The sequence below is a fragment of the Limanda limanda genome, chromosome 9 (assembly GCF_963576545.1).
Source record: "Limanda limanda chromosome 9, fLimLim1.1, whole genome shotgun sequence".
NCBI lineage: Eukaryota > Metazoa > Chordata > Actinopteri > Pleuronectiformes > Pleuronectidae > Limanda > Limanda limanda.
In genome coordinates this window covers 27713326-27727866 of record NC_083644.1, presented here as the reverse complement: position 1 = coordinate 27727866, position 14541 = coordinate 27713326, and the positions used below count along the sequence as shown (strand labels likewise).

General features: G+C 40.7%; 1 protein-coding gene across 1 annotated transcript in view; it reads left to right on the top strand.

The window, feature by feature from the left end:
- The window catches only part of ect2 (epithelial cell transforming 2), a 36809-nt gene extending 34669 nt beyond the window's left edge, over positions 1-2140 (top strand). The window contains exon 25 of the mRNA XM_061078391.1: positions 959-2140. Coding sequence (XP_060934374.1) covers positions 959-1048 — 90 coding nt within the window. The 3' untranslated portion in view covers positions 1049-2140. The remainder of the gene's footprint in view (positions 1-958) is intronic.
- Positions 2141-14541: the final 12401 nt, after the last annotated feature.

Sequence of the window (14541 nt, the reverse complement as noted above, 5' to 3'; positions counted from 1 at the left end):
CTAAGAGCAGTACAGATGGTGAGGCAAACAGGAACTAACTCAGGCCCTTACAGTTGTATTACCACCACAGCTATTGCAAAGTCACCCATTTGTAGCCCAATGATAATGACACTCAACTGTCTTTTTATCTTTAAAAGTCCTGGTGAAGTTGCTAAAAATCCTGATGATGTTTTCTTACACCTGACATCTATTGCACTTCTGTCCGTCCTGAGAGAGGGATCCCTCACATGTGGCTCTCTCTGAGGTTTCTACATATTTTTACCTGTGAAAAGGGTTTTTAGTAGTTTTTCCTTACTCTTGTTGAGGGTTAAGGACAGAGGATGTCACACAATGTTAAAGCCCTATGAGACAAATTGTTATTTGTGAATGTGGGCTATACAAATAAAACTTGATTGATTGATTGATTGATTGATGAAGTGTGGGATGTCAGTGGTGACACAGAGGTGTTGAACCAGGCTGGCGCTCTCAATTCAAGTGAGGCAGCAGATTCGGTACAAATGAACTGGTAAAACATTCACCAGTCTACGTGGGTGGCATTTAAATGAATCCAAACAATATACCGGCTAGTTCACATTTGTTCGAATTAGAAATAGTGGAAACATAGCTCCGGCGTACAGTGTCTATACGTGTAAGTACGATGTGCGTCTGTAAACTGATAGAATTTTACAGTGGACAGTTTTACACTTAATGTTTTTTTTCTCATAGAGGATTGTTTACACTCTGATTATCTGACTGCTCATGTTTCTGTCAAAATGGTCTTAAATGTTGATGTCACAGCATCTCTAGATCTCTGCAATTAATATGAATGGTACTTTATTAACAATAAGTAGAAAAAACATAAATAAATGAAACCCAAGTTTTAATAAACTATGATGATCCTTGTGAACAACACAATCGGGTATTAATATTTAAACTTGGGTATTTCTTTTTCTTATTCTGTCCTCTCTTCTGTGTCCAGGCACGCCATTCACCCTCCATGGTCCATCTGCCTTCCATGTTTGAGAAGAAGTACCACACATTCAGTCGTTCAACCACCCACCTCTTCTGAGACACAGCCACATGGGAGTACCTGTAGAGGTCCACCCATCTTTTCCCCTCATGTCTTGACTGACATCATGCGCAGGAGGTGAGCAGACATGCCTGTGTGTACAAAGTCAACACTACACGTATAGTATGGCAAACTTTCAAATCTAGAAGAATTTGGAAAATAGAACTGCACTGAAGCTGTGGACGTCAGTCTGATACGTGGCAGTATCAGAGTCCTCCAGCTGCTGCTTAAAGAACCTCCTGGTTGGAGCTTTGGACAAGTATGGTTGAAACCATAAACAAGTTATTCATCAAGCTGACACCTATCATATGATGTATTCACCTGAACCTGTTCAGATCTTGAATGAAGACTGTAGCACAAACTGGAACGGTACTACACCATGCTCTGGGTTACAGGTGTGTGCCTCACACTTACAAATGAAGGATATTCTGCTTTTTGTCTGCATTTCTTAATCATCTTGATATAATACATTTAATGTAATTTAGCAAACACCTGCCACATTCATGACATGTTGCCATTTTTCAGTGAAGAACACTAACTTTGCTGAACTAAATCAACATTTAGTTAAATATGGTGAGGTGTTTCTATGCAGGTTACAACAACACACACAGGTGACAGGTAACAAATGCAGGCTATAAACATCTGTGTGTGCTTCATGGACTCGTTACATCTGACCCTCTTACCTTAACTGGGCCACTGCTCTTTTAATTAACTGACTTAGACACCTTTTATATTTGCTTACATTTAGGGTTTTGTTGTTATGGGGGTTGACTTAATCTCACCTGATATATTATTGTAATTAACACAATTCTAATGAAAAGCTATGATGCGTTCCAGCTATTTTAAAGTTTATATTTTAACATTTAAGAGATTTGGTCAAGAAGAATAAAAGTTCCAAAGTTCTTACTTCCTGTTCAGCTGTCTGTGTTTTAAAAGATGTTTTTACAGTGTGTCTGTGTCTATATTCCAAGAAGGGATTCTGCGTCAGTGTACATATTTATTCTGGATGAATACATTTTATACCAGTTTTCTTTCTCTTTTAATTTATGTTTTTCCCACTTTTATGTTGTTTGGCTGCTCTTCACTGAGCTTAAATCGTCCCCTTTTGTTTGATCTCTGTATTAAATGCACTTATATACATACCTGAAGATTCAAGGTTTTTTTATTTCACTCCTGTGTATTTGTGTCTTCGTTCACCACAACATTTGAGAATTTGGTTCATTAGTACTGGGAGCTGACTAGACGTGCCAAGTCAGTTGTAGAAGAATAAATAATTTGATTTCATCTTTATGTCCTGGAGTTTGATTTTCTACACTCAATTCAAACAAATCCTGCCACAAGTTGTATTTGAATATAAGCAAATGTTCAAACTGATCTCTTAAAAGATGAACCTCATTCTGCCACAATCACTCTTATCTTAGATATAATTGGTAATGAACAAATTAAACTGCTTCAGCAGAGCCTGAAATGTTTAATATGGAAAATATTCTTGGTGTTTCCACTTGAGTTTCCAGTCGGCTTTGAAAGCCTGTTTGTGATTTGCATTCTACTTTGAAGGGAGCTCTTGAATGCTCCTTAGTTTGCGTGTACTTACTCATTTGATGTTGGAGATACTTTTGAAGTTCTTGGATCCTCTCACCAAAAGTCTACTTTCCCTTCCTTATAAATCAGAGATGCTGTTTAAAACTCCCTTCTGAACTAGTTGAGTCTGATGGGTCTTTGAAGAACGTGAAGCCAGTTCAGGAACACGGGCAATGGACAAAGTGTTATGAATTGTAATCACCGCTGAATACTCCCTTTAGTTTGTCCTTTTCAGAGACGTCACAAGATTTGCTGATATGAGCTCCAGAGATTGTCCTCAGAATGTTTGGGGTTTGTCTTCCACATTCAAATAACACAAATAAGACTCTCCGTGTTCAGGTGGTGCAGCAGACAGGACATTACATATTAATTCATGTTTTTGATTACAGCACATCAGCATCAGCCTTATTACCAAAAGCTCTCTTGACATCTTAATCCTGAGATGATATTTTTTTGTCTCATCAACCCACTGACCTGAATCGTTGGGACAATCTGAACGGGCGGCTGTGGCTGAGGGGTAGAGTGGTCGTCCTCCAACCTGAAGGTCGGCGGTTCGATCCCCAGTCTGAACCATCTGCATGCCGAAGTGTCCTTGGGCAAGATGCTGAACCCTCAATAGCCCCCCATAGAATAACAAAGTGTTGCAAGTAGATGCACTGTATGAATGTGTGTGTGAATGGGTGAATGTGAAACTGTACTGTAAAGCGCTTTGAGTGGTCTTCATCAGACTAGAAAAGCGCTATATAAATACAAATCCATTTACCATTTACAATCTCCTGCTGTTTTCTCACATGGGCTCATTCTGACATCATCTGGAGTTATTACCAGGGGGCTGTCCCCATTATCCGGAGTTCTGTGCTTGTCTGAAAGCAGCTTAAAGGGATAGTTCACCGAAAAATGAAAATTCACTCCATCTACTCACCTTTACGTACGCACTTGTTTTGTTGACTCAAACACTTCACCCAGTCCTCCATCGGCATAGTGGTGAGTATTTAGAGTGAATTTTCACTTCGTTGTACTATCCCTTCAAAGCTCCTTGAAGGATCTTTCCATCTTCATTTTGTCACCTCTGTAGACAAAAGCGGCTGCGTTTCTACCGTCTTCTGATGTAAAACCTCAGTCGAGCAGTTTGTGCATTCGTTTTGGAAGTAAGTGAAAGACACAGCAGTTTGCAGGACGCATAGCGATGAGGTAATATATATGTTGTTGCTATATGATTTATAAATGTAATATGACATCACTCAGTTTTAGTACTGTTCATTACCTAACCCTAACCCTGCTTTATTACTTAATTATTTCATCTGGCCTCACCAGTGTTCCGACCGACCTGTGTGGAAAGTCCCAGTTTTAATAGTAAGTAACTGTGAAAGGTCTAATTATGGGTGGCAGGATGGGTGCTGCCCTCGTAGATTTTAATGTCCTTGAGAATCAATTGTGGCAAATGAAATAGATTTTTTCATGCTGGGTTTTTCTGAATGTTTACACAACATTTAAGACGCCGTGGACGTCCAGCTGTGATGTCTGCACAGTGAGTTCATACGGCACCTGCACAGTCAGACTTTTGACCCATGTTTGTCCTCCTGCCCTCAGATTCACTGTAGTCACAAAGCCCACAGACTGCTGATTTCCTCACAGTTAGCCAAGGTGTGTTTTGAATGGTTAGCCTATAATTAATTTTAGCCACATTGGTATTTATTTCATGGTGGCTCGCTGGGAAGGGAGTGTCTCCTGTTTGGTCCTCCTCACATGTACCCTCTTCAAAGCTTTATAAAATAATCTGTGTCTCCTGGATAAAGCACCGAACGTGCCAGACAGCCAAGCGAGCAACTGCAGGTAGAGTGCCATGCAGGCCCGAGGCAAGGCGAGACTGGGGAATAGCCACAATGAGAAGGCACCTCGTCATGGAGGACACTCACTCTTTTCATATTTGCCTTTGCCTGCACTTCAAAGTGCCTCTGACTGGCTGTTTAGGGGTGAAACGAAAAGGGAAACGGGCTATAAGGAGGAGGCAGAATGGGAGCAGACTGACCAAGCTTCCATCATGAGGAAGGACACAGTCGGAAAACACTAAACCTATGCAGCACAGGCTCAATGAACACTGTCATTGAGGGAGATGTCTTCATATAGATCCTTTGCTCCGTGCACGACGATGAGAAAAAACCCATTTCCCCTCCACAAACAGCTGACAGCTGGGAGTCGAGACTACGAAGAGAAAAAGAGAGCAGTCTGACATTGAAATCCCTCAATGGACTCTGACTTCACGCGATGGAGTTCTCTCTCTACGCGATGGAGTTCTCTACTGTGAGTTTTCAGAGGAGGTCTAAGCGTGACCAAACTAAGCCTAACTTTCACATCATCTGGGAGCATCTCAGACGAGGGGAGTCGGTAATTTATGGAGTGTGAGACACCTGAAGTCAGGGGTTATATTATAATCATTTTAAAGCTACTTCACTGTGTTTCAAATTATGTTTCAAATTTGTCCCATAGCACAATTTTCTTTGCCGAAGTCTGCAATTGGGGAAAAAATTATGAGTTTATTTGTTACATGATGTAACTGTTATACCAGCACTGTAACTGCCACCTCTGGCCTATTTCCTTTTGAAACAGCAGCAGTCTGGTGTGCCTGGTGGGGGGCGTGTAAGACAGTTATCAGAGCGTGTCCCTGCAGTCAGCTTCCACAACCTGGTGAAGAGGCTGAGGAGCAGCAGAGTGGAGGCTGATCAAGCAGCAGAATAATTCCCATGGAGTGGGATCAACATGTTCAACAGTCTGTGTCGGAAGATATTCGAGTGCGCACTAGAATATTTTTGGGAATTTTGGTATGGTGCATAACAATTAAAGACTGTGTCTACTGCCTGTGATGTTTCCCCATGTAAACCAGACTGTTCTGGGATAATAGACCTGACTACAATAGTTAAAAATATGAAAGGTTTATTTTGTTAATCTGAGACTCTGGACATTTGGACTGTTCATTAAAATATGTAAATTACAAACATAAGACCTACACTATGTCCACTGTATTTAAATGAAAGAAGTTGTGATGATGGTGAAATCAGTCATGCACAAAAACATTTAAAAGCAAATCCAATATCTTAAGTTAACGTTGATCTGATGAATTAAAAACTACAGTATGAGGACATTTTAATTCAGATTTTTATTACCATTGATTTTTGAATTGAACTGATAGGCAGGCTAAGACAAGAAACTAGATAGTGTTATCTGCTTCTAGTTATATGCCTGTGTATGTGTGCAAGTGTTTGCATTGTGCTCCTATCTTTGAAGGATTCAGGTTAGAATCAGGGTAAGGGTTAGGCATTTAGTTTGGATGGTTAAGGTTAGGGTACAGGGCTAGGGAATGTATGTCAATGAGTGTCCTCACTAAGATAGAAGTGCAAACATGGGTGTGTATGGAGGGAGAGGGAGATCATGTGACTCGGTGGACTACGGCTGACCTTCAGAACATCAATAGACTCTCTGTGGAGAGCAGAGCTCAGCTGAATGTTGACCAGTTTTTTTCTTCCTTTTCACAACCAATTACTTCCTTAATTGGTTCAGTGAGCCCCACATTCATTTACACACAGTCATCACTGCTCACTTTGTACAGCTGGAGGCGTGGAACCCTGACAGGAGCTGCCCGAACTACCACAGTTTCACTGGAACCACTTGAACCATCAAAGTGTGAAATGGAAGTGGATCCTCTAAGGCTGTGCTGCTTCCAAGGTGGGATGTTTATAAATCTGTCTTACTATCAAAAAATCAAGCATCTTTTTACAGTATTTGGGATTAGAATGAATTCCAATCAAACAATTTGTCATATTTATTGCTAGAAAGTGACTAGTTTCCTTCTTTTTTGATGAAGCTTATAGTTGGAGCTGGCTCAGGTCTGCTTTTGACCAGCTCTTAGTTATGCTGCTATAGACCGTGATGGTCGGTGGAACTTCTCTTTTCCTGCTCTCATCAGTACATGTTACTGACTTGACTTCCTTGTGTTTTATCTTTGTACATCAAGGATCGTGGCAGCAGCCAAATCGTTAATCGTGATGGTGGATCTTGATTGTGGATTATGATTTCAACTACATTACAGCTAAATTGTTCTGATATACAGTATGTCCACTCACATGTACTACCATGATTTGCTATGCCACTATAACTACTGTCATTGTTGCTCCCTTCATCTCTGTCTGACTTTTTCTTTTGTATAAATTCTTTAAACAATCTTTGCATGAGCCAACATTTCACTGCACGTTCAGGTACAGAACAAGATAAGAAGACCCGAAGTGTTAACAGCTCATGACGCAGTGGAAGCTAATGTGTGACCCAGCTAACTGTTACAAATCACTGATGTTACTTGGTTGGTTTTCTGCAGAGGACTTCTGAAGCTCTGCTGGAGCGACTGTTGGGTTTTTGGATATTTATTTATTTTAGCCAATCTGCTTACTCCAAGTCTCGATGGTTTTTAAGCTTCTTCCATTTCACAATTAATCAGGCCACTGGGCTCCTGGGAACAGTCAAAGCTTTATCAATGTTTTTATTTTTGCCCTGATCTGTACCTTGTCACGGTTTCATCACAGAGGTCGACAGAGAGTCTCCAACGCCCTGGACACACTCATGTGGATTGTTTGGGCCTCTTGTCCACACACAAACAGCATTTAAGTCACTAAAACGGTTAAAGGCGACTTTATTCAGGTAGTAAGCACATGATCGATGGTTAAAGCAAAGAGAAAACAGCTGATCACAATGACCACAAAGATAATGCAAAGAGTGTGCTTACCCATTAAAAGTTGGTGCAGATCCAGATACATTTTTCTCTTTCTTTAAATTGATTTCAACATTTTTATATTGATTCCTAAGAGAACAACTCATGGCCCTTGATGAAAAATTCTGACATATTTCAGGAACTGATATTTATGTGTATGGAATTTCATGCAGATCCAAATACAATCTGGATTTAGTGCATTTAAATGTGCTTTTATAGGGCTTTGGTTTTTTTCAGCTGCTCTATGGTAAGAAATAGGGCTAGAAACCTGTAATAATGTGTGAACATACAGTGTTGTGGTCTTAGCTATAGGTTTGTGTTCATTTAAGGGGACCTCCACTGCCTGCATTTTGGATAATTGAGTGTACACGAATTGGCAATTATGCCATTTTAGCTTCCTGCCCCTCTCTCAGGGACAGAACTGCAGAACAACCATTCAAGCAGCAACTATCTCAGGCTAAAAACTGCATTTTGCAAGTTGAACAATAAACATTTTAAACCTTACATTGTCTCTGACTACAGAAAATGTCCTCAAACACAATAGAATTACCACTTCAAACTAAATTGTATCCTATATCCTGTTAATCAAAACACAAACACTGAAAACCCTCATCTCTAAACATTGTATATTTTTTATGCAGTTGAATCCTCTCGGTCAATTTGTATCCAACAAATACTGGCCGCCTCCACGCACCTGCACACGCTTGAAGGGGTTTAATTTCCAGCTTATGTTGATCCTTCTTTTGGGTTTAATTGGTGTTTCATTAGGGGGACCCCACCTTTAACTCCTCAGCACACGTCTCACGTAGTTTTGGTGGAATTTGCACAGCAAATTCTTCCGAAAATACAAGGACTGTCACAACAAAAGCTCTTGAGTCAATTCATGGATTTGTTGTGGCGGCAGCTGCCAGGTTTCTCTCAGGATTAAAGGGGTATTGTTTGCCTGGGTGCCACTAACGAGACCCAGATGAATTAACAGGAATGAGAAATTAATTAGAGCACAGTTCTATCTGCCTGTGTCATTCTTTCTTACAGCACTTCGTTTTATCTTATTCTCCATCAGCTGGCCTGTTTTAATACAGTTTCATCATTGCTTTGAATGACTCGTTGGAGGAAGTGATGAGGTGACACAGGACCAGCTCCTGGATGTTCACGTGAAGTCGCAGACAGAGATGGAGAGAAGGACAAAGAGAGAGACGCATGACTGTGGATCAATGACTCAGATGAAGAATAATGGTGGTATGGCCTCGGGGACTTCCAGATGCTTATGAGTCGTTAAACAGGTGAGAAACTCTATCTATGTCTCACCGAGTGTTTACCCACTACTGAGGACATCAAAGGCAGAGAGACGCTAAACTTATTTACATGTTTTACCATAGTAATGACAGGATGAGGGCGTTCAGCTCCCGCTTCGATTCTCCTCTTTTTACTTTCTTCTTTTAGGCCGTGACTGAGCTGTGTGTGCATATATAAACCATGTTCCTCTTGTTGGTTCTTCATGATAAGCATGGTCCTCAGGGGAGATAGCAAAACACAACACACACTACACATGTCTGTCCATCAGCGGATTCCTCTTTCAAGTTTGTTGAAAAACAGGTTAAAATTAATTACTAACGAAAACTTCTCACTCTGGAACACAACACACGTGGCGAAGTGAGAAGGGATGCTGAGTGAGTTTTTTGCTGCTCATCAGGCCTCAGCTTCAAGTACGTGGCATTAATATCTGCACAAAGATATCTGTTGTGAGCAATAAATTGGAAGGAGAGGGTGAAGGATGCAGAAAGGGATGCTTTCCCCTTGAGGTGATGCTGTGAATGCAAAGTTAACCAGATGTATATTTACATAAGCTGGCTGTGCTCGGTGAATACAGCACATGCTGTGCGTGATTAGATGCTGGCTGGGTATTTACTGCAGGTTATAGGACCTCTCACAGTGTAGTTTCAATGAGAATCCTCTGAAAAGCAACTTAAATCCACCAAGGATCGCTACTTGAGAACAGCTGAACAACAGCTTATTAGGGTGAATTATAATATTACATGCAGTAAAATGTGTAGTATTTAGTTTTTGGCAAAAATACACTTGCCGAATGCAATGAACTTAATCAAAATGGCTGCATTTATTCCTCTCTGTCCACAGCGACAATGAGTAATATTTGTCAGTTTCTGTGATCTGTTGAAACTTGGATCATGGATATTGTTGGGATTTTACATTTTAGCTGGTCTGTGTCTGACTGAACTCTAAACAATAAAGAAAGGAGGGGGGTTAGGAACAGTTTGAGCCAGATATTATGCCTGCACACAAATTATTAATAACAACCTTTTCCTTCCTGGGGCTTAATTATGAAATTAGCTAGAAATGTGTGTGCGTCACAACACTGGTCAGTCTCACAACTGTCTTGATAAAAGGACAGATTGACATTGTTTTGATAAAGCAGGAACACAATATTCTTTTTTCCAATGCCAAGAGGATGGACTACGCATGCACACTATTGAGGAAGAACCAAGGAAGACTTCCCCTCGTTATTGACCAATCCTATTCTATCTGTGTTATCAAATATTACAGACGCCGGCTGTTTTTTTGCTTTTTGATGTGACTCGTGACGGTCCGTTCCTGCTAGAGTGCCGGGCAATGTGTTGAATCCCCATTGTTATGCTGTTCATACCTTTCCATTGCTTTCTAAATAAATACTCTATTGAACCAAACCGAGATCGGCTCTCATATTTAGGATAAACGAACACTCAACGACAGTACACCTTCACATCAGTGACTGGAATCTAATACAACTGTGCTGCCATGAAGTCCATACAAGATGCTTTTTATCAGGGTTTAAAGTGGCTTTTGGGGGAGCCCTTTGTTCCGGTGTGCATCAGTTCAGTTCTCGACATGTCATGTGCATATAGCAGGGTTACTGTGAAAATCCGCTTAGTACTACAGGAAGTTAATATCTTCAGTAACATTTCAAATAGGCTAAATAACAACAACATAGGAATCAAGGAATACATTTAATTACCTAATCAGAGCAAACAAAAAAACAAATCACACAGCAGCTGGACACAGGTAACACCTTTCTGCATCTCATACACCTTCAACAACAACACATTACCTGAACATAAAATGCTGGGCATTTTTTGGCAACCTTATTTTTAACTTAACGAAATAGAACCTCTCTCTCCCTCTCTCCCTCTGACTCTCTGTCGTTGACTTTCCATTCACCCCCCCTCCCCCTCTCAGTGCTGCTCGACCCAGGCCTTCACGTATGTCCCTGTTGTGTTCACTGTCTTAGCTGATAGTAGTGTCGTCCTACAGCAGATGATTCCAATTTGAAGCCTCAGCACAGATGGAGTACACCAGAGTTATCATATTGGTTGACATCTGTGATCTCTCACCCCTGACCTTGGCCCTCTCTGATTGGTTAGAGAGGCGAGGCTCACCAAAAACATATTAATAACAGATAACTGTTTAAAGGTGGATGAGGTGATACCTTCCCAAAAGTGAAGACAAAATATATAGATTTCCCCCTGGTGGAAAGCTGCAGGATAGCTTATAAACCCTGCCTTCTCCATGTTGGCATGAATCAAACAAAAAGTCAAGATACACGTCAAATATAATTTTTTCATATTTCAAGTTGTCATGTTTCTGATAAGTTTGTTTTTGATTGGTGATTCAATTTTCCATATTATTTTCTTTTTGGACCTTATTTGCCCCTAGGGGAAATATTTTCTCACAACCATTCCAATAAAATCAACAAAAAAACACACATTTTAACAGAGGCAACTTACAGATAGAACACATGAAACAACCAACCCATAAACACTCTTGTACACTGTGTCACATCTCAACCTGGCTCCTTATGTTATGTTTATGTTATGTATTATCATTCATTCCATGTTTTCTGTTTTATTTTGGTAACCTGTGTCTCTTCTCATTTCTGTCTCAGACAAACATGTAGGTAACATACAGTATTTGGTCATCTTTCATCCATTACATACCATAATTATCTGAAGCACTTTGTCATATATCTTGTTCTACCTGTCAACATGCACTGCTATGGCCTCACACACTGGAATAGCCAACTGCATCATTCGAGATCAATATGAAGTCCATCATCCAATCTGGGAGTCTTCTTGTGGCATCAGTCTTCATCAATAAGTTGATGTTCCGACCCAGGAGTACTCAGTAGTCATTACTTCATTATTACCAGCCATGACAGCGTGGCTGGCTTTGTTTTCCCTGTGTGTGTATACTCGTTTTGATTACCCAACCCCTTTTTTTGCATAAACACTGACCTTGTCCGGACCAGAAGTAATTTCTGAGGTCTTGGTTGAGGTTAGCGGTCAGATGTGGGTTGTGGTTAGGTCAAGGTTTTGGTTAGGCATGAATTGGATATGGTTTTGCTTAGGCTGTCCACATCAAATGGAAGTTAATGCAAAGTTCTTCGAGGGATAGCGGTGCAAAACTGTGTGCGTGTGTGCTCGTTCGTGTGTGGCATCAGGGCAAAATGCGGTCCTGGAGATACGTACTATAGTAGGAACTACTCCAAAGGGGGCTTAATTCTGACTTGGTTGACCTGTTGCTAGTTTAATTTGGCTTTTGTGTGGTAGTTTTGAATAATGATAATATTTTCAATTAGGTTTTTGTGAGATTTGAAGTGAGAACAGGTTGTCTGAAAAGTGCAATACATTAGAGAAACCATCCTTTTACAGAGGAGGGGGTCTACGACACCAAATCCTGTGATGGCAATCAGTCCCCCTAATTGATAATGACTCCACAGAGGTTTAACACCTGGGAATGATCCAAACCTCTTGGATAACATGTGAAACATCCTGAAGAATCTACAACCAAACAATGGCCTCAATTCAACTTGGTAATAAGTGAAGTGTTTGAAATGACACTTTAGGCTGGAATCTTGGTTGACTTAATATGTTTTCAGACATGAACTCTGTTGGATGTCCATACAATTGGGTCCAGACTTTCTAATGCGTTTGCCTAGCGCACATGAACAGCAAAACAGGACATTCTTATATGGGACGCATTCACTAAAACACAGAAATCTCTGGAGCGCTTTAGGTGAGGGTTGGGGCAGCATGTAGGAGGCAGGACATAACATATTACATTTTGCTGTGAAGATGACTTTTTTTTGTTTACTGCAAATCAACACTGACATTGGCCTTTACAAATTTGTGTTTATCCTGAGATTTATGTATTGCTTCTGTTTGTTTTTTCATTCCCGTCTCGCGTCTTATAAGCATTGTCAACACATCCGGAGGTTCTCTCACTGTTCTCTGTTCTCACCTTTACCTGGGGACAGGCAGGAACAACTCTGGAGAAAGTTCCAGAATTCAGTGCATGTCTGAAAGCAGTTTCAGTACTAGCAGGGTGACAGCTGCATCATTAATGTGTCCATGTTATATTTGGGTCTAGTATAAAAAAAAACTTACCCCAAATTGGTCTTACTTCAGTTTTCCCCTCAACCCTTTTTTTCTCATTCTTACACTTGCTCTACACTGATTTGGCTCAATTCCACACACACACACACACACACACACACACACACACACACACACACACACACACACACACACACACACACACACACACACACACACAAACACACACACACACACACACACACACACACACACACACACACACACACACACACACACTCTCTATCTCTCGCTGTGGTGCCGTAGAGGAGAGGCAGCAGATGAATTGGCTTGTCATTGGCTCTGTGCTTTAGCTCCAAATGAGCTCTAACTGATGGGGAGGCTGCTTCTAATTTAGCTGTGTGCCTCTTCACTTTGAAGCGCACAGTGGTTCTCCTCCATGCTGTGAGAGGGTCCTTCATTCTAAATGTGACTCAGTTGGAATTGGAAATTCAGACCAATGTTTCAGATCAACATTGTGCTTTTATCCTCATGACTGACTGAAGGTCTAAAGCCCAGCTAGTGACTGTGAGAAGATAAAGTTCCTATTACAGTTTATACAACTTTGTCAGTACAGGGGCTAAATGTAAAGCTTGTACTTAGGGGTAGGCAGAAGGAAAAGCCACAAGGTCATCATAACAGATTATTTTTCTTTTGCCTCTGAAATTCGATGGAGATAGTGCATCAAGCTAAACATAATTCCTAACATAGAGTTTCTTATCTATCTTTAGTAAAGAGCATGTTTTTTATCATCCTGAGAGAATGATTTCTTCATTTAACATTCAAATCCTGGGAAGCCCTTTACCTGAAAACCCTACAGCAGGATTCTTTGAGTGTGTGGATGTGTTGATGACAGACATTTTGAGACAGAAGCAAAAATGAAAAGAAAACAATACAAATATAGCCAAACACATAGAAGACATGGACGAGGATGTCAAGAGAGCTTTTGGTGATAAGGGTCGACGCCAGTGTTTATGTGCTGCAAACAAAAATTTGGATCTCTGTGGTGGAATGACTACGTTACGTCCTGCCTCTTGCCTGCTGCTCCACCCCTCACCTGAACACACAGATTGGTGTGTAGTAAACACATCTGACTAGAGAATCTCTTGCTGCGTTGTTCATGTGTGAAAGGCAAAGTTTAAGTCTGAAAACGGCTCCAGTGATGGTTACTGTTTAACTGGGTTGAAGAGATCCCTCACCTGCAATGTTTTAACAGTTCTGTTGCTTAGCTGATGTTAATTGAATCATTTTATGTGCAAGAACTTACAAAATGCTTGAAAATGCTTCTCACTTGTCACTGTTAGTTTTCAAATATTATGTTTAAACTTTCCAGCGGGTTTCCCCGAATCATCTCGGTTCACATGAAGTGCTCCATTTATGAGGAAGAGTCTCTCTAACAACTCTCTCATTCATGCAACTGTGGTGGTAAACTGGATGATAAACCCTGATAACCAGCTTGGTGATACCTGTTATCCAGGGCTGTGATGTCAAGGGACCGCAAGTGAGCCAGATTAAGTTCAACTGCCCCCGGGTGTAAGCTAATAGTCTAAAGGAAATCTAAACTGAATTATCAGTTTTAACATCAGCCTCCTTTCTTAAGTTTTGAGGCTCGTTGAAACAGACAGGTTCCCAGGTCTTTTAGGTAAAAGGTTTAAAAAAAAGAGTTGAAAGTAAAACCCACTATTTCAACACTGTCCCTGCTTCCATCTGTCCTTCAGTACTGTTAGAGC